This window comes from Malus domestica, chromosome 05, assembly GCF_042453785.1.
Source record: "Malus domestica chromosome 05, GDT2T_hap1".
Classification (NCBI taxonomy): Eukaryota; Viridiplantae; Streptophyta; class Magnoliopsida; order Rosales; family Rosaceae; genus Malus; species Malus domestica.
The window spans coordinates 31335042-31355636 of record NC_091665.1 but is presented as its reverse complement, the minus strand read 5'-3'; the positions used below and the strand labels follow the sequence as shown (position 1 = coordinate 31355636).

The following is a 20595-nucleotide window of genomic DNA, read 5'->3' as shown; positions in this document are numbered from 1 at the left end:
TCTCATTACCATGCCCTTCCCATCCCCTCCTACATTATGCAGTCACGGTTAAGTCACGTCAATATTTTATATTGATTTTTTTTATAAAGATAATAAGATATGTTGACGTGGCTTAACCGTAACCGTACAAATAGGAGGGGATGAGAAAGGTATGGTAAAATGAGGGCAAACAATCTGCCTCCATCCTTGAGACAATAAAAATCTCAAAAGAGAAGGTGATGGAAGATAGAAATTGACAAGATGAGAAAGTGTACGTTTCTCTCTTTTCTCCAAGTCAATTTTTGGTGGAGCAAAGATGTTCCCCAATTGATACAAAGGATAAGATTTTGTTCATATTTCATGTTTGCTTATGCATACGGAGAAGGAGACAGTGAGGGAAAGAGCATAAAAAAAATTTCTTGTTGGACTAAACAGAAAGAGGTTAAAATCTTGATATACCGACAAGCCAGCGCAAGTTTATTTCGTTGGATTTCTTTAGGAAGATCAACCAGTCGACATGTAGGCACAACCAATTTTTCCTCCTTACCCAACCACATTAAGCACTCTCCTTCCCAACGTCCAAAAGTATGAGGAACAAGGTGGTGGCGACGAATCCGACCGCCTTGCTGGCCGGTGCTCGCGATGGGATTCCTGGTAACAAACGCCAACTACGTAACGACTACAGAAACCTGGATATTGTACATTGTATAATCACAACAATTACAGCATGTAGCAATCACAACCATACACTAATCATTTATGTTCGTTGGTTTTCCTTTGATTTATTCAGTTCAAATTTAAAAAAATAAATAGATGTACATGCAACTTGGACGGCTAATATTGTTGTTGAACTAATGTTCGGTGGATTAATGTATGGCGTCCGATTAATTTACTTCAGCTGACTTTAAGTGTTTGGATGTAGATGTTATTTTAGGTGTGGGATTTCTAATATTGGTTTTTGTTACTGTTTAAGGTAAACTCTATATTTATAAATGTTGCAAAATGATGCTTGTGTTTTAGGCGTCACATAGACGTACTTCTAAACTAGGGAAAATGATTCATGTCGGATCTTTTCTTGGGAATTCTAGAGATCCATTGATTGTGGTCGTTCATCGTTCATTGTAAATCGTGCGATCAGTTTTCGTTAGGTACTGTTTATATTTAATTTTAAATTTTATAGTTTAACATGATTTATGACCGCACGATATACTATGAACAATCACGAGATCCCTGATATCCCCATAAGAAAGATATGATGAGGATCTGTTTCCCTCAACAAAGGCGCATTTTACACTAGAAAGAAGGGTAAGGAATTGGAATTAACCTCTCTTGCTTATACTCAATCTCGTGTGGACACGTGTTCAAGTTTTAATTAAAAAATCAAAATTTAAATACGTGTCCACTAGAAATTAGGGGTAAGCAGAAATTGGCTGCTGAAAATTCAGTAGCCAAGTCTTGTTAAAAGGAATTTGGAAGAGGAGAAGCTGACCGGGACCTTGTTTTGATCCTTGGGTTGCTCCGCCCCTATGCGGAGAGAAAATTTTGAATAGGGAGGCTGGACCACGTGTCCTCGACGGACCACTCACAAAACACGCTCTCTACCCCACCTCCCTGATTTGTCAAGTCCGTCGATTTCCAAAATTTGGTCCCACCCCATCTAATAAAGGCTTTGTCCGGGTTCCGGACAAAAGAAGCTCTCCTATGCAGGACCAAACCTCAAAGGCTTAAGTACTGTGACGATGTAGGCGTTGCAAGGCTGAAAATGGAACTTTGTTTCATAAGATATAAATGTAATTTGCATACAAATTTGTGATATTAATCTAACTAAACGAACTGTAGACAGCAAATTATTTTCTTAGAAGATTGTTAACAAATGGAAATAAAGAGATTAGGTGGAGAAACACTTGTTCAAAGTTATGATTAAATACTGACGTATCTCACCGTGTTCTGAATTCTTACCCATCAATACTCCATGGTTAGCGATCTTGATACTCACAACAAAATTATAGATCATTTATTTTGAAACTAGAGAGTATATCGATAGGTAACAAAAATAGGTGTCTATTATTCAGATAATAACGTATGGAAGATAATTCTCACTCTTATTTTATGCACACCGCGCCTTTGCTTGTTTATGTCCCGTAATTCACCCTCGGTTCATTCGATTTCGTGTGGCTAGAAATAGGAGAAGTGCAAGGGGATAAATAATGAATGTGTAAACTGTTTTTCAGGTAGCGTTATTTATACACTTACTTTTATCTCAGACATCTCTTATTAATTTTTATCTTTTAATTTTATTTAATTCATTCAATATAACGATTAAAATTTGATAAGCGTATAAAAGGTTAAAAAACGATCTGTTAAATTGAAATGACATTTTATCATACATTTGGATGACAAGAGGACATTTTATAATACATTTGGATGACAAGAGAGAGACACACATTCATAAAGCAATGCCTACCTAAAAGCCCCTGCAACTACTAAACATTTTTTCTTTTGCATTTTGCCCCCTACAGAAATCCTAATTTCCATATTTGGAGCCAAAAATGCCAGATGGATTTTTAATCCTTGCACTCCGCGCGTCCCCCACAAAGCTCTCCTTTGCCTCACAACTGTAAAAACCCAGCGAGCTGAGTTGGATTCACAACGCCAGCCAAGTGGGCCCCCTCCGTTTTCAGCAAATCAGCGACTTCCACGTATCTCTCCAAGCTCTCGAACTTCGGCTCGGCTTCGATCTTGCTGCTGCTGACTCCCGAAGGAGCCGGCTCGGCTCGGGACGGGTCCCACGGCTGCCCGAGGAGGCTGCCCCTGGTGAGGAACTCGTGCGCCAGATAGCCAGCCAGGAGCTGACCGGGCGGCTGGGCTGGCTCGGACGGCTTGGCTTGGGGTGGTGGGGACAGCTTGAGCGTCTTGGTCCGCTGGAGCGCGTCGAAGTCACCCTCCTTCTCCTTGCGCTTGTTGTTGCTGTTGGTATTATTTGACGCATTGGTCGTCGAAATCCGACGAGGTGGCAAACGCATCGTTTTGGTGTTCATATGATCGCTCTCTGTGTGCATGCCACGTGTGCAGCAGCAGTTCATAAAAAAATGGACCACAAATCCAACCCAAGAAGGATAACAAATCCGATTAAAAATAAAAGTTTTTGGGAGTAAAAACCAAAACGTCACCGATTGAGGGGTAAAACGGTGACTTCACAGCAAAAAGGAAACTGACTCTGGGACAAAAGAGGGAATTTAAAAAAATTCAGGACCCACCAAACAAATAAACAAAAAATTTAAATTAAAAGAAAAAAAGAAGATAAGATTTGGGTGGGAGAGGAGAGGCCGTACGGGAAAGTGGCCGGACGTACGGCAAAGTGGCCGGAATCTGGAGAAAGATTGTATCGAAGAGAGAAGCTAGAGAGAGAAAGATTGAGGAGAGAGAGAAGAACTGAGAGAGGGGAAAACAAATATGATTGAGGAATGGGAGAAGGGGTTGGGTTCTCTATATTTATAGATGTGGAGTTGAAGGATTGCCCATGATTGTACAAGAAACTACGAGAATGCCCGGATGTAAAGAATGACGTAAATACCCCTATGCTTTATATGGAGGCTAGGAGTTGGCAGGTCAAAAAAGGTTTGGATTAGATTCTGTTTAAGGAAAGGGATCCTCTCCATATCCATTTTGTGGGAATTTTAAGGATTCTCACATCTTAGCCGTTTATAGTTATATTGTACGGTCAATTTTCGTCAGATAATATTTGTGTTTAATTTTAAATCGAATTATTTATAACCACACGATACACGATGAATGACTAAGATGTAGGAATTGATCCGGATGGAATCCAATTCCCCTGTTTAACCCCAATTTAATGTAAGTTTTTGTGCCACGTGCTTCATATTGTCTAAAAATGATTTCACTCACACCATCCGATGTGGCAAACGATTGTCTTCGATTCGTGATACTACAATTGAATAAGAGGAAAAGATTATGATAATTTGGTTAAGTTCAATTAAATTTGACTTTTACAAAGCATATTGAGCTGTAATAATTAGAAATATTTACTGCTACACTCAAGATCGGAGTTCGAATCTCCTCTCGCCGTTTGATCTCACTTGTAACAAAATCTTAGGTGTAGGGTTGTTGTAGGCAAAAACATGAACTTTGTTACGACTTTTTCTAAGTGCAATGCACTCTTGAAAGTTTATACTTTGTGAAAGGGGTAGTCCAATTTGAATATGATTAGTTGTCACATAAAAGTAATATTCCAAATAGGATATGGAACTTGAGATATATTAACATAAATGAATTGAAATTAATAAAAATATAACATGCTAACGAAATAACTAATGGATTAGGTTACTCTCAAAAGAGAAATAACTTTGTTTTGATATGAGGAACATATATACTTAATTAGAATCGTAAGTAGATTTTTATTTTAATTTCTCGATTTGAAATAAACAAAGTTGAGAGATTCAAATTTATAACCTCTTTTCAATATTCTATACAAATTTATTTTATAAGTAGCGAATGAGCGAATTAAGTTTGGTTTGAAATGAAGAGAGAAAAAAAACTATAGTCTTAACTTTATAGTGCTTGGAAGGATGACAAAGTAGTATTGCATCGTAGTTAGGATGTTAATATACTATAGTGTTGAAAATAAAAGGATTGATTTTCGCACTTTTTTTTCTTTAAAATTCGTTGCCCTACTCTTCTTGTTTGTAATCACAAGGATGAATAAATCAAAAGTGAATCAAATGACAAACAGAGGCATGCAAGACCGAAGTGTTTAGCTCTAATGGCAGGTAATATTTTCCTCTATACTCAAGATCAGAGTTCGAATTCCCTCTTGCCCTTTGAAACTTGTAAGTTGTAACAAAGTCTTGGGTGTGGGTTGTTGTACAAAAAAAAATATAAGCATGTGGTCCAATATCCTAGTGGATAGGATGTTGGGTTTATATCTATGCGTCTCATATTCGAAACTCCTCATTCTTTAAATTATTGTAATAATTTTGAGTCATCCCCTTTTCCTTAATAAAATAATAGTTATTTAAAAAATAAATAAATAAATAAACAGATGCATGCAAGACGACAAAAAGAAATTCGGTATTGAAATTCAAATTTGTGCTAATTAATTACTACTTATGTGTAACGCAGAGTCGACCCTGAAGGTGTGCAACAGGTGCCACCGCACAGGGCCCCGATTCAGAAGGGCTCCCAAATTTTCATTACATGTATACAGATGCATATAAAATAGATTAGATGCAAAAAACAATTATATATGTGGTTCTAGTGCTAGCGGTTTAGCTCTTTTTCCTTATATACCTTGTGCTGTGTTCGAATCCCTATGATATTGTTTTGCTATTATAAGTTTTTGCAAATTTGTAAACTTAAAAAGAAGATAACAAAAACGCATCCAACATGTATCGAACTCAGGACCTTTGAAGGTAAGGAAAAATACATAGCCGATCAAACAACTTATTTTTGTTGTAGTAACTAGTAATAGTTTAGTTCTATAGATGAAAAAATTGAAAAAAATAATTATAAAAAAAATGAAGGGCATCCATCTAAATTTTGCATAGGGCCCCTCAATACTTAGGGCCGGCCCTGGTGCAACGAGTATATGTTGCATACATTAGCGAATCTGACCATAGTTAAATATATTGTTTACCTATTGATGAGATTCTTACTTTCAATATACTTCCTCACGTATCAAATTGTTTAAACATAACATGTTGAATACATATATTGAGTTTTGTAAAAGTACATAGATTGTCAACTCAACACATTGACTGTCTACTATAAAACGATATTAAAATACGACATTCAACCTAAAATTAATTTTGTGTGTTTAAATAGTATATACGTTTGATAATTTGAGTTAGGACAATGTGTCTAACCCTTCATCAACGTAATCTAGAAGATACGTAAGAAAATTAGCGGGAAAGAATGTTAAGAATGAGAAATAACAGCCGGCTTTGGAATGGTGTTGTTAATCCCGTTTAACGCCAACGACGCGTCATAAAACGCCACCGTTTTTCCACGTGGCGAACAATGAGCCTCAGCCGCCGTGGTAAAAAGTAAATAGATTCTACACCGGCGGGTCTTTGGTATCATTTGGTACGTGGGATGAGATGGAATAGAATGGAACGAGACATTCCATCCTACGTTTGGTGAGTTTAAAATGGGTGGAACGCGTTGTTTCACATGACAAATTTTGGGTGAATTTTCATTCCGTCTCACCTCCTTGGAACGACTCGTTCCACATCCCACATCCGTAGAACACAAAGTTATAACATCTCCGTCTTCTTCTTACTCCTGTTTCCATCCGAGAACATTTTTACTCCCTCTCCTCTCGGTTCCTTACCGTCCCGTTCCGTCCCATATGCATACAACTTCCAAAAACCCCCAACTTTCTTTTATTTCTTTAATTCTAAATCCCTCAATTTCTTAACCCTCGGCAAAATCTTCAACCGCACGCTTCCAATTCAAAAAATTTCAATGCCCTTGTCTTCCCCAAATCACACTCCGAAGCAAGCAATCAGAAGGGTAGAAAGGGAATTGGAATCAAACTGTAGTGGGAGTAATGCATTGGCCTCCTCTGCTTTTCTGCTTTGCAAAAACGAAAGGTGATTGGTGATTGATTGCTTTTTTTATCGGGGTTTTGTACAATTAAAGGTCGTTTTTATCAATTTCTTGGGTTTGGGATTGTCGTTTTGGCTGTGGTGTTGGAAATTTATGGTGAAGTTTCGACTTTTGGTCCTGGATGGTGCCAATTGAGGGGTTTTGTTGGGTGGGGGGCGGGAATTGGATGATGCTGTTGGAGTTTCTGAAGTGGGATTAATGGGGTTTTGTTTTTATTGGTGTTGTCATATGGTGATTGATAAAGTTAGGGTCTTGGTATTGAATTTTTCTAAATTTAAGTGTTTATCATTGCTCTTGAATTTTCTGTATGTTAATTTTGATTAGTAAGTATGTTATTTTTCCAGTGTTGGAAATGTGGTTATATGCAGGATTAGTTAGTTGTGATTATCGTAATTATGTGCAAAAGTTCGAGGTTTAGTGTTTGATTGCGTGATTGATTATTTATCTTAATTTGATCATGGTCTAATAGTTACAAGTTAAACGTTGTATTTCGATTTTACGTATAAAAGTTCCTGAGTTATTGTTGGTGGTGGTTTTGGTGGTTTAAGATTTTGGAGCATAGTGAAGCATTATGAAGAGGGGGAGTAGTGAAACAGGGAGGAGGGGTAAACCTTCTTCGAAATTTAGAAAGGTACTGAAGTGTTTCCGTTCAGGAGAGCAATTAAGAACGGCAGATGAAATGGTTCCTCCAGAAAATGAATCCATTGCAACCAAGGATCATAAATCAAGTGAATCTTCGTCGCGAGCTGGGGAGGCTACAAAGAAACTGAAAGCTGGCAATATAGAAGAAGCTGAATCATCTCTGCGTGAGAGTGGCTGTTTGAACTATGAGGTTTGTTTTCTAGAACCTGACTATCTGTAGCTATGTAATCTTTTTAACGGTGACCTTGGAAGTTGTTTGTTTAATTTAAGGTATAAATTTTGAATTTTCAGGAAGCAAGAGCGCTATTAGGAAGATACGAATATCAGAAAGGAAACATAGAAGCTGCTTTACATGTATTTGAAGCAATAGATATTGGTGCATTGACTCCGAAGATAAAAATCACCCTTGCCAGAGGAGGTGAGCGTCGTAAAAGGCGCTCTCAAAGTTTTTCTACTCCGCCGTTGTCTATGAATGCTGTTACTTTACTTCTTGAAGCGATATTTCTGAAGGCAAAATCATTGGAGGCTATTGGGAGGTTTAAAGGTAATAAGCGCATTTACACATTTTCATTCTTGTTTGCAGAATATAAATATGTTTTGTGACATTTTGTAATGTTGTCACCGTCAAACCAATTCAGTTTAAAATAATGTTCTGTTATGCTTCACCATTGTCTTGAGTGTTTTACCTAGGATTCTAGGATGGGTAAAATGAACAAAGGAATATGTGTACTTTGCTTGAAATCAGGCCATCACTGCATGGCTTATGTATATTTTTAATCATTCTTGCAGAAGCTGCTCAGTCTTGCAAAGTTGTTCTGGACATTGTTGAATCTTCATTTCCAGATGGCTTGCCTCAAAACTTTGGCGCTGACTGTAAATTGCAGGAGATTATAAGCAAGAATGTTGAGTTGCTCCCAGAATTGTGGAAATTGTCTGATTGTCTCCATGAAGCTATCTTGTCTTACCGACGAGCTTTACTCCATAACCGGAACCTTGAGGTTGAAACTACTGCAAAGATTCAGAAGGACTTTGCTGTTTTGCTTCTGTATAGTGGGTGTGAAGCAAGCGCCCCAAAGCTACGCTTCCAAATGGACAGTTCATTCATACCCAGAAACAGTATAGAAGAAGCTATTCTTCTGCTAATGATACTACTTAGAAAAGTTTCTCTTCAAAAAATTCAATGGGATCCATCAATCTTAGATCATCTTTCGTTTGCTCTGTCTGTAGCAGGGGATACCATGGCTTTAGCTAATCAAGTTGAAGAACTGCTACCTGGGTTTATGGATCGGAAATAAAGGTTTTACAAGCTAGCTCTCTGCTACTATGGAGCAGGTGAGGATTCAGTTGCTTTAGATTTACTGAGGAAACTGTTGATTAAGAGCGAGGATCCAATGTGTTTTCCAGCTTTGTTATTGGCATCGAAGATATGTGGGGAAAATCCCAGTCCCCGTCATGCAGAAGAAGGGGTAGGATTTGCCTGCAGAGCCCTTGAAAGTTTGGATGGTAAATGTGATCATTTGAAAAGTACCACCACTTGTTTGTTGGGCATATCACTTTCTGTGCATTCTAAATCAGCGATTGCTGATTGTGAGAGAGTGACAAGACAGGATGAGGCACGTCAGGCCTTGGAAACTTCTGGGAGAATGACAACAATGAGTGACCCTGTTTTTCTTTACCATCTCAGCCTAGAATATGCTGAGCAGAGAGAGTTGGATGCTGCACTTGATTGTGCAAAGAAAATGCTAAAGCTGGAAGGTGGTTGTAATGTTAGAGGTTGGTTATTATTGACCAGAATACTGTCAGCTCAGAAACGGTTTGTGGATGCTGAAACGATCATAGAGGCTGCTTTGGATCAGACAGGGAAATGGGAACAAGGAGAACTACTGAGAACCAAAGCCAAACTTCAAATTGCCCAGGGTCAGTTTAAAAATGCCATTGCAACCTATACTCACATTCTTGCTTTTGTTCAAGTTGAGAATAAAAGCTTTGGTTACGGGAAGAAGCTTCCAAAGGGACATCATTTGATTAATTTTCACATTTATTTGAATCAAACTATTTGAAAGACAGGGTTCCTTTTTTTTTTATCTGTACAACGGTTTAGGGAGTAGATATTTTTTTTCATATACCTTGGATACTGAAATTATTCTTTGGAATGATCATCGCTACTCGTGAACCTCTGAGTCTCTGACCAAATGATAGTAATAAGGGTTTTACAACCAGTTAGCATGCTGGAACCTTGATGTGATGAGAGAACGAAAGGGAATAACAGCTAAGTTGAAATATCATATTCATACAAATTTTTATGAAGCTTTTCATTGAAAGGAATAGGAGAAGTAGGCGTATAAATCATGTCCTCAGATTAGGATGTGAGTGTTTGGTCACGAAATTATCTTCTTTTGATACACTGACATTAACGTTGGGATAATTATGCATCTGTTTTCTAAACACAGTTTTTGTTAGCTTAGACATCTCTCGTTGATATGATTTTACAGATAATATTGTTCAACTGCAATTAATCGTGTTTGTTTTGTTAATGACAGAGTACCAGAGATTTATCTGGAAGGTTGAACTTGGAAATATGGAATGACCTGGCATATTTCTATATAAATCTTTCACAATGGCGTGATGCTGAGGCTTGTCTGGCCAAATCTAAATCCAGAAGTGCTTACTCTGCTGACAGATGCCATGCCACAGGTATAATCAGACAATCACCGTGTTTGTGTTCTTTTTTTTTTCTTTTTGTAATCAATATCTTGATAAAGTGTTCTATTTTCCTTGTCTAGTAAGGATTAGATCGCTCACTAATTAATTTGTTATCGTGGTTTTAAAGCATTAACAATTGTGAAAGAAACAAGTGGATTTATGTATATTTGTGTTTGCGGAAACTTTTGCTGCTCTAATCATGTGGAACTTCGTGCATTTTGCAGGTTTACTTCATGAAAGGAAGGGCCTCTATAAAGAATCTCTAAGAGCATATTCAGAAGCTCTGGATATTGACCCCTCCCATGTACTGAGCTTGATCTCTACGGCTGTTGTCCTCAGACATCTTGGCGGCAGCTCACACCACTCTCACACAGTTATCCGAAGCCTTCTGTTGAATGCACTAAACCTTGATAGATCGAACCATTCTGCATGGTATAACCTTGGTATACTGTACAAATCTCAGGGTAAGCCATCTTCTTCATTAGAGGCTGCTGAATGTTTCAAGGCTGCACTCTCTCTCGAAGAGTCTGCTCCTGTTGAACCCTTCAGATAGCCACACGTACATTTGTGCAAACCTTTCATTTCTGTCAACTTCGAACTTCTTTCCCATCCACACACGCCCTCTTAGACAATGAAAATGAAAATCCGATTTCAGACAAGGTTGAGTTAACCATTCTCAGGCTGTGTCATACGGCTGGGATACAAGTAGAGATATAAGGAATCCCGGCCACAGCCAAAATACAGTAACGATTCGAGCCTTATGGTGGAGAAACCTTGGTTGGAAGGCTCTCTCGTCGGAGAGAGGTTACTCGGGTTAGGCTAGTCGGGCCAAGTTGACTCGAACTTTCTTTGTTTTCTATTTTTATCAACATTTGTTCACAATATTTGAACGCAGAACTTCTTCCAACAAAGTAGACACGGTTGTATCTTTTTCTTTATGAATATGTTTATGTACATGACAAATTAAACATAAAATTACAAACCAACCAACAAACAATTATTTATGTGCTATTTGGTACAAGAATGCATAAACTATTTCACAATGCCCTTAATTATGAGCTCTAGTTTTTAACATCTTGGAGAGACAACTCCTTTGTAAGCAGGCTGAACATCGTTGCATTCAGCTCTTCCATTCTGCAGTTGAATATTTTGCAGCACAATCCCCTGACAAGGAACACTTTGGCTACAGTTAAACGTTATCGCGTCGCCGATAACACCTGTTCCTCTAATGTTTTGGTACAACACATTTTTCACTTGAACCGCCGATTTCTGCCATAACAAAGTTAAACGATCAAGAAAGTTATTAGGGTTTCGTCGCCGGATAAATTAACGGAATGATTAGAAACTAATTAGTTGGTTAATATTACCTGTTGTTTGCAGTCTTTGGTTATGTGGTCACAGTAGTTCTGGTCGATTATGATGGGGTTGGTGACATCATTCATTTGCACATTCTGGAAAACAATGTTGGTTGCACTGCCTGAGCCTCCCTGCCATGTCTTGATCCTGAGTCCATTGGCGGTTCCTGAAAGTTTAGCTCCATTCACAAATACTCCTGAAACATGGTCTATTGAGCCGTCTTTTCCCAAGCTACCAATACTGATCACAAAATTAAAACCACCATTAATATATATTGAAATATTTACTGGTTAGCTGTTATTAGCACTATAAAAAAGTCATCTCACACTTCTCTCTACGAAAATAATCATTGATTATATGTTGACGAGAGAAATTGCAGAATGACTTTTTGAAGAAGTTTGAGACTAGGGTTGTAAATTACCTGATTCCATGGCCTGGCCCACAAGTTATGTCTCTGGCTTGAACTCTTTGAGACCCACTTACAATAGAAATACAGTCATCACCTTCAAAACACAAATGAAGAAATTGTTGTTAAACTTATGTATAATATGGATTAATTTTTTTTATCTTAATGTATAGATGATCATATGTATTTTTCGAACGCGAAATACCAAAATGATGAAAGCATCACGAGCTATGTCACACCTGTTCCTATAACCGAGCTCGAGATAGTGATGTTCTGGGTATTTGTAACATGAATTCCATCAGTATTGGGGCTATCCTCAGGTGCAGTTACTGTGAGACGGGAAGCTTGAACATTGAAGCAGTTTTGGAATCTAACATGCATTTGTTGAGCGTCTTGGATCTTCAGATTCTTCACCACCAAGTTATTGCACCTGTTGAAGGTCACAGCCTGCAGATTGCATGTACAACCTTAATTAGTTCCAAACTTAATCGTGCTTCATTAATCAAAATTCACATAAAAATTTAGATTAAAAGTACGTATATACACGTACCGTGGGGGCTTGTTTACCGCAAGGGGGCTGTAAATCAATGAAGGAGATTGTAATTAGTACATGATTAGTATTAATTAAAGCTAATAATTTGATTAATTAGTACATACGTACCTGAGGCTTTCTTTTGCATGAGTTTTTCCACCATATGTTTCCATTGCCATTGATGGTTCCAGGACCAACAACTAGTACGTTTTGGACGTTGTCAAACATGAGCCAGTGGTCTAGGTCTTTGTAGATTGATCGGTTTTCTGATGCTTCTATGGTTCCATAAATCTGAATTTGTCCAAATATTTAAGCAATATTAGTTAATTATAATCTTCAAAATTTATAGTTCAAATTCACATTCACATATAGATAACACACAAATTATCTGAATTAATAATTACCTGCATTGTAAGTCGAGATTTGCAGGGGCCTGAGAATTCAATTGGCCCAACAAGATAGCTTTTCTGTGGCACCACAAGAACTATTGCTCCACTGGAAGAACAAGCTGCCTTCCATGCCTTCACAAATGCCTAAACCAACACATACAAAGAAACAAAATTGAACAATATTATACAAACTCATATATAAACTTTTATTTTTTCGGTTCAACCAAATTAAACACTTAAGTGTTGCTAGTTGTATCACATTTACTGATCGGTAAATCGTTAATGGGTTAGATCCAAATTACACCTACGCATTACTAACTACTAATTTGTACAAAACATTACAGACACATCTTTCACATAAACAGAAATGCAACCAGAAGGTTGTTACAGTTAGCATCACCATATGAATATACTGATATTATTAAGCCTATGAGCCCATCATGTATAATGTATATACCTGTGTGTCATCAGCACCATTCCCTTTAGCTCCAAAATCGTCAACGCTAATCGTTTTGGACGGAGCTGATGATGTCGCTATGCCACTGGTGATTTTGTTGAGCTTCCTTGAACTGAAGAGCTGAGGTCTTGGCCTGATCAATTCCATGAACTTGAAACCTTCAATAGTGTCCATGTATGAAGGATAAGCCCTAGAATTGTAGCCAGACTCTTTATCAACATGGTCAACGTAACTATGAAGAGAGTTGACCTCCTGGAAACTAGTACCATAACATGAAGTTGTACCAAAGGAAACAACAAAAAGAACAACAAATGACCATAACAAATGTGTTTGTAAAGCCATTGATGCTTTCTTTTTTGGTGTAAAAGAGAGACAGAATAACCCAAAAGGTCGGTAATAATTTTTTTTGGTGAGATACGGGACTACCAAAAGAAATTGCAAGATGACACAAGGCCTAGAAACACCTAATAAATCGTCTTTCAAAGCGAACAAATTACAAACAGAAGGGTCACAAAGGATAATAAACCCCAACTGAAGGCTGATAATATTTTTGAGGAATGCAATGTGATGGGATATTGGAAACGTAATTAGGTTTGTAGCTAGAAATGTATGGATTTTGATGTATTCCAAGTGATGATGATTTGAATTTGATGAGAATGTCATGAGATTTCCGTTGGTATTTATAGGCAGCGGAAGAGAAGGGTATTGGCGGCGGTTGTTGTGTACTGTGTCGTCTTGTATAAGGAAGGGCTCTTGAGGTATGGGTTCTCGGACATTGACAGATTCAGACGAAATGATCTCTTGGCCGGTCTATGACTTTCTGCGCCATGCATCCCTTATGTTACCACCTAAAGTCGTTGCATGTATTAGTTAATATTTGAAAAATATAGATTAATTCGGTTCAACTTTTTGGATTTAAAAGACTATTTTAAATGCATGAAATAGTTTAAATGTATGAAGGTTCGATGGGTTTAAATGGACTCTATAGAAGCATGATTTGCCAAGGGTTAAAATAAACTAAGAAATTCTTGGAAGATCTACCAAAATTATTATTTAAAAAAAAATTAAAATTAGTTCATGATTATACACCCGAACCTTCATACTTTTTAAAAATCCTCATTGTACTAGTAAGATTTTTATGGAATTTTTCAAAATCTCTTAAAATTCTAATTGATTAAGGCACTTGGATTTGTATAGAGTTCTATAAAACTTGTTCAAAATTTAGACTGAATACTCATAAAATTTTAAACACTTTCAAAATTTCAATTGAATCCTTTTAAACTTCGTATTGGGAAATTTTTTTGGGTACTAGATATAATAATCCAGAACACCTAATACATTGTCGGTATTTGAGTGGTTGATCTATTGTCAATATAAAAGGTATTGTAAATTAATACTCGATTGGTATCAGTCAATCCCTTATCACATTTGAACTTTATATTCGAGAGGTAAAAATCGCTAGGATTGTGGTTTTGAATCAAGTACAATATAATACACATCTCTTAATAAGAACCATGCCCTATATACAGACCGGAACATGATTTTCCCAACTTTTACTCTCTAACGTGCGGGGCATATGCTCGGATTGAGATATGCACACTTATTTTATCCTTGCAATAATATAGAATGGTGCTATTTAGATATACATGCTCTGATTGGTCCAAATAGTTTTACTTAATAAAATATATATTTATCGTATGTTTTATGTGTTGATCATAGCATAGTATAATATATATATATATATATATATATATATATATATATATGTATGTATGTATGTATGTCACCCAATTAAAATGGGATGGCTCATGCATGTCACCATGCAAACGTACGTTATCCACTTTTGACATATAATATATATATATATGCTTGCACCTTGCGTATTCATTTGAACACTCCACGATTTTTGAGAAAGAATAATATTAGGGAAATCACATTGTTATACTACATTAGTGAACAATATGATGTAGCAAATGATTCACATAACTAACATACGATGAGGTAAATTCATTAATTGACATGATATGTACACATCATTTGCCAATCTGAACTATCTAACATTGTTCTTTGAGAAAATACAGTTTCGATTTATGTAATAGTGTATATCTTGTCCTTTATTTCTAAAGCTTTGATTGGCTTAAGGGTCACGTAAAGGATAAGATATAGCCTAGGCAAATTAACATTAATTCAATCAAATAAAGATGAAGCATCCACACTTATATCATGCACCAGGACCAGTGGGATTAGAATACCGGTATGTTTGTTTGTCCATGACATCGAAGAAAATTTGGTTCACTGTATTTGTTAGGGTTTTTCGCCCTGTGTTAGGTCTTAATCCAAAAGTTTTACGGGTTTAAGAACTATAACCCTAGAAGAGAGAGAAGCACTTTTGTAATTTGTTCATGGTGTCTACGTGTCCGTCTCTCATTGAACATGCTGAAGCGTGCGACTTAAGTAATGAGAGCTTCAATAAAACCCTTGAGTTGTCGTCAGATGTATCCTAACTTGTTGGATTGTTGAGGGATGGGTTTTGATTAATTTGGAATAGAAAACACACCTGCCACATAATTTTGGCACTTTATTTTACTTTGAGCTTCAAAGTTTGTTCTTCTCTAGCGGCCAAGAAAACCTTAAACAAATTGTTTTGACTTTTTCTCTTCTTCGAAGAGCAATTTTTGAGTCTATTCAGAATACTAGTATTTTGATGTTATTATTCGACTCAAATTATAATAAGTAAATTTAATTTTTTTCTTTTTTAAAATAAGATATATTAGCTATGTCTTTTATTCTGATTAGAACACGTAAATTAATATAGGGTAAGGGTGTGCTATCCACACATCCGTTTTTACTTCTCACACACCCCTTGTTAATTTTTGTCTGTTGATTTTCTTCAATTCATCCGATCCAACGGCCGAAAATCAAAAGAGTGTGGGAGAAGTAAAAAGGGGTATGTGGATATCACACCCCTTAAATACTACATAACTTGTGTTCATAACCTCAATGGTCTATTCCGACGTGAAATGGTTTTAACCATAATTTATTGGGAAGGCATGCAAAATCACTAATATAATGTCATAAATTAGTGCAAAAGATTTTTCAACTCAGGGTGTTTTTGGTTTGTACATTTTGTCATCCATCCCACATACGGCTGCCAAGTGTATTGTGTATTTGGCTACAAATCATCAGTAAATAGTTTTAGAAAACGTACTAAAATGGTTATCTTTGAGTTTAATCTTCTTGACCACACATCATGGTATGGAGCTAAAGATATTAATTAAATTAGGTATTTAACTACTGCCTTATCGATATATATCATGTATTTATTTGGCAACTTAAGTAGGATAAGAAAGAGAGTACGTACGATGGTTGATAATTGTGGTTTAGGAATGGTTTAACTTAATCCATACATTCATTGTGAATAGAGCATAAAATCTTTCAAAATAGTTAGGCCAACAAATGTTTGCTTATTGTTAACGGACACTACAACTGCTATGTTCTATAATTTGTAACCCAAAAGGTTAAATATATATATATGCTTGTTCATTAATTTTGTGGTTCAAAACTTGAGTCATCACTCAAAATTTGTGAGCATTAAAGAATTAGGTCGTCTTTAAATTTTTATGGTGATTAAAAATACAAAAATATATTACTTGTTGTAATGTTTTTCTCTACTTGTAACTGGTAGGTCTTAAGCTTAATTCTCATACATAGTCATAATGAGTTCACTAAAATGACTTTGTACGTTGTATGCTTAACCCAAACTTCCTACACCTTAGTTTTTCTTTTTCTTTTTTCTTTTTCTTTAAGGGGAGGGGGAGGGTTCGAAACCATTACAATAAGTTAGGAAAGAGAGAGTTTCAAATCCATGACGCATGAGTGGAAACTCAACATCCTATCCACAAAGATATTGGACTACATGCAAAATCCCTACACCTTAGTATAAAGGGTAAATCGCCAAAATAGTCCCTGAGATTTGCATAACTCATCACATTGGTCCCTGAGATTCCAAATCGATAAAAGTGGTCCTTGAGATTGTGCACCATCCATCATTTTGGTCATTCCGTTAAAAACTCCGTTAAGTTTCTTGGAGCTCTTGGCCGGAAATTTAGGCAATTTTCAAAGCTTCATAACTCAATCGTTTATTAACCAAATTCGACCCATAATATATCAATATGAAGATAGGAAAGTGTAGAATAATATTATACCTATTTCAAAGCCCAATGTTTGCCAGAGATTACCAGAAAATAGCCTCAAAGTTGACTGGTCCGAGTGAAAACTTGAAAACTCGCCGGAAAATAGGTAAACTTTAAACGTTCATAACTTCTTCAATACTCAACGAAATCAAGTGATTCAAAAACGAAAATCATACTTCTCAACGAGACGAAGAGAATGGTACCTTTTTCGATGGCTAACTCGCCTTGGTTTGGCCGAAAAACGGCTCAAAAGTGGATGTCTTGGTCTCGAGTTAGCCAATTTCGAGCCGTTTTCCGGCCAAACCACGGAGATTTATCCATCTAAAAAGGTACCATTCTCTTCGTCTCATCGTGAAGTATGATTTTAGTTTTTAAATCACTTGATTTCGTTGAGTAATGAAGAAGTTATGAACGTTTAACGTTTACCCAGTTTCCAGCGAGTTTTCAAGTTTTCACTCGGACCAGTCAATTTTGAGGCTATTTTCCAGTAATCTCCGGTAACCATTGGGCTTTGAAATAGGTATAATCTTATTCTACACTTTCCTATCTTAATTTTGATATATTATGGGTCGAATTTGGTTAAGAAACGATTGAGTTACGAAGCTTTGAAAATTGCTCAAACTTCGGGCCAAGAGCTCCGGACACTTAACAGAATTTTTAATAGAATGACCAAAATGATGGATGGTGGACAATCTTAGGGACCACTTTTATCGATTTGGAATCTCAGGGACCATTTTGGCAATTTACCCTAGTATAAATATTGTATAAGAAAAATACACCATCAAATATATTATGCGTGTATTGACAACACACAATCAGTTATTGATAAATATCATTGCATATTGACAAATCGTTGCATAAACATTACTTTATAAGAAAAACACACATGACACACAAATACTATTGACAACACAGAATCATATTGATCTGTATTAACAAATAAACAATTCTCTTCCAAATAAAATCTCGATAATAATATTACCATTAAGATCAATATATAAATTTCAAATAATTATTTTGGTATTAGTTTTCCATCCTCTTTCACTTATATATATATATATATATATATAAGTTTTATCGTATTTTATTTTATTTTGTAACTGTGATATGCATATGTAAATACAAAAGGAGAACGAACAACACAAAGTAAAAAACTAATTCATGTTTACTTTTTTCTCCCATTACACAACTTTGTTTATCCTTGACATTTAAATGAAAAAAAAAAAAAATCGAAGACAAAGATAAACAAAAACAATAGTGTACTGTGTACAAAGGAAGTGTGAAAACCATTTTCCAAAGCAAACAAGGTTAGAAGTCGGGTTGGTAGCTAAATCCTTCTAAATATATCAAAAAGCCCAATTGCCTCATCCTGTTCGGTATTGCAACCCATCTCAGATCCCACCTCATTTGTTTTTGGGTAAAGTATTGGAGTGGTTCTCCGTACACTCAAGTTTTGTCTTTGGACAACTTTTTTTCTTTCTTTGGAAACTCAATTTACTTTCACACATTTCTTTAGACACTCAAAATAATTTACTAAACTTCTAAGAAGACTCGATTTGAAATTTGTTTCTTTATTTGATTCCTTTAAAAAAAATGTCAATTTGATTGCAGAGCATACCATCTGGATTTGGGGTATTAATCCAACAAGGTTCTTACAAACTATGGTGTATCCAACATCATCACAAAGAATATGAACTTAAGAATAGAATAAGTAAATGCAAAAAACTTACGTTGTTGTTTTCAAGATTGTCGCTATGTTTTTCATCGTGCTATTTGAGTACACTTTCAGAGAAGCATGACAACGTGAATTAAATAAGCACGATAAAGTAAAATTCAACAGTCGTGAAATTCATCAGTCGTTTGGTGACTACATTGTCCAAAGAAAATAATTGTTTTCTTTAAGAAATCATTAAGCTCATTTTGGTAGTTTTTTTATACACGAGTATAAGAGTCATTGTACTTTTAAATAAAATTAATGGGTGTCTAGTCTATAGACGAAACTTGAGTACCACTCGTAGTAATGCCAAGTCATTTCTTTCTTCGAAGCCCATTAAACCCAAATATATATTTTTTATTTTTGGTACATGCCTTGTCAATTTTCTTTTAAACTCGGTTTTGTGGCATTTTTACTCATTTAAACTCAGATGAGTTATAAATAGATATAACGGGCTTGTTTGAAATTGTGTCTTAAAAAACATGATTAGAAGCAGTTCTAGTAAAAACACTTTTATTAACATCCTTTGTAGCAATATAATACATTGTTGTTTAAGTATAAAATAACCGATTTTAATGTGAAACTTATTAGTTTCTTTAAGTATAAAATAACTTATCTTAATCTACACTACCTATTAATAAAACCCAGTTTGTCAACCAAAACTTCAAGAAATTATCATTTTAACCCCCTCACCAAACTGAAATCAAGTAAAAAATACAGGCAATTTAGTAATTACATGAACATAAATTTTGCTGTTTTTACAGCAACCTCATAGTCAAGTTAGTATAACATGCCGTATTTAAAAACTAAAAATAAAATAAAAGCTATTCCCACGTTAGAAGAACATCATTATCCTAATTCTCATAACTGATTTTTTTTTAGAATTTTAAAAACTTATCCCACTTCATAATAAAAAACAAAATGAAATGAAATTGTTAACACACAATGTGTGTGGGCATCTGCTAGTTTAAATTTATCAAAACACAACATAAATTATTGTGAAATAGAGTAATTGAAAGCACAAATCCTAACTAATGGAAAAAAGGCATTTTAGCCAAACTGGTATTTGAGATTGTTATAACTCCTTACTTTAGTCTCGAAGATTTGAAATCGATAGAAGTGGTTCCTGAGTTTGTCCACCGTAAATCATTTTGGTCATTGCTTGAAAATCTATATTAAACAAGGACAAAAATGACAAAAATACCCTTAATTTAATAAACAATTGGCCAAAATAATTTGACAATAATTGAGGATGTTTTTGTCATTTTATCTTTAATAAATAGAGATGTTCACAGAGGGTGCGTTTGGTACGTGGGACGGGACGGAACAGAGTGGGACGGATGCGTTCCGTCCCACGTTTGGTGTGCTTAAATTGTGTGGAACGCCTGTCCCACGGAACGAAAATGGGTTAAATTTTGGTTCCACATACCCCCCTGGAACGGGTTGTTCCATCCCATGGAACACAAATTTATAATTTTTTGGACAACAATACCCCTCATCTTTTTCATTAATTCCCCTGTCTACCCTTCCTCTCTCTCCCGTAGCCTCCCTCTCTTTGAATTCGTTCCTCCCTCCTGTAGCCTCCCTCTCTTCGAAT

The 20595-nt window shown here is 36.0% G+C and overlaps 2 protein-coding genes and 1 pseudogene across 2 annotated transcripts; 1 reads left to right on the top strand and 2 right to left on the bottom strand.

Annotated features, from left to right (window-relative positions):
* Positions 1-2588: 2588 nt before the first annotated feature.
* Positions 2589-3002, bottom strand: LOC103419929 (uncharacterized). Its single transcript, XM_008358013.2, has one exon. The coding sequence runs from the start codon at positions 3000-3002 to the stop codon at positions 2589-2591; it is 414 nt and encodes a 137-aa protein (XP_008356235.2).
* A 3313-nt stretch (positions 3003-6315) lies between these two features.
* On the top strand, positions 6316-10955 carry LOC103419898 (protein NPGR2-like; annotated as a pseudogene).
* Positions 10850-13732, bottom strand: LOC103419899 (polygalacturonase). The gene is made up of 8 exons (XM_008357989.4): positions 13092-13732; positions 12650-12778; positions 12375-12536; positions 12264-12290; positions 11953-12160; positions 11729-11810; positions 11319-11547; positions 10850-11220 (listed from the first exon to the last, which is right to left on the bottom strand). Exons 1-8 carry the CDS (start codon positions 13431-13433, stop codon positions 11020-11022), a joined length of 1380 nt encoding a protein of 459 aa, XP_008356211.2. The 5' UTR covers positions 13434-13732; the 3' UTR covers positions 10850-11019.
* Between the last annotated feature and the right edge of the window lie 6863 nt (positions 13733-20595).

Excerpts from the sequence above, each read along its gene's own strand:
- LOC103419929 (XM_008358013.2), bottom strand. The coding sequence starts at position 3,002 with ATGCGTTTGCCACCTCGTCGGATTTCGACGACCAATGCGTCAAATAAT.
- LOC103419899 (XM_008357989.4), bottom strand. The coding sequence starts at position 13,433 with ATGGCTTTACAAACACATTTGTTATGGTCATTTGTTGTTCTTTTTGTT. Across the intron at positions 11,811-11,952 it reads GAGCTCGGTTATAGGAACAG|GTGATGACTGTATTTCTATT; the intron begins GTGTGACATAGC and ends TGTGTTTTGAAG. Across the intron at positions 11,221-11,318 it reads CCAAAGACTGCAAACAACAG|AAATCGGCGGTTCAAGTGAA; the intron begins GTAATATTAACC and ends TTGTTATGGCAG.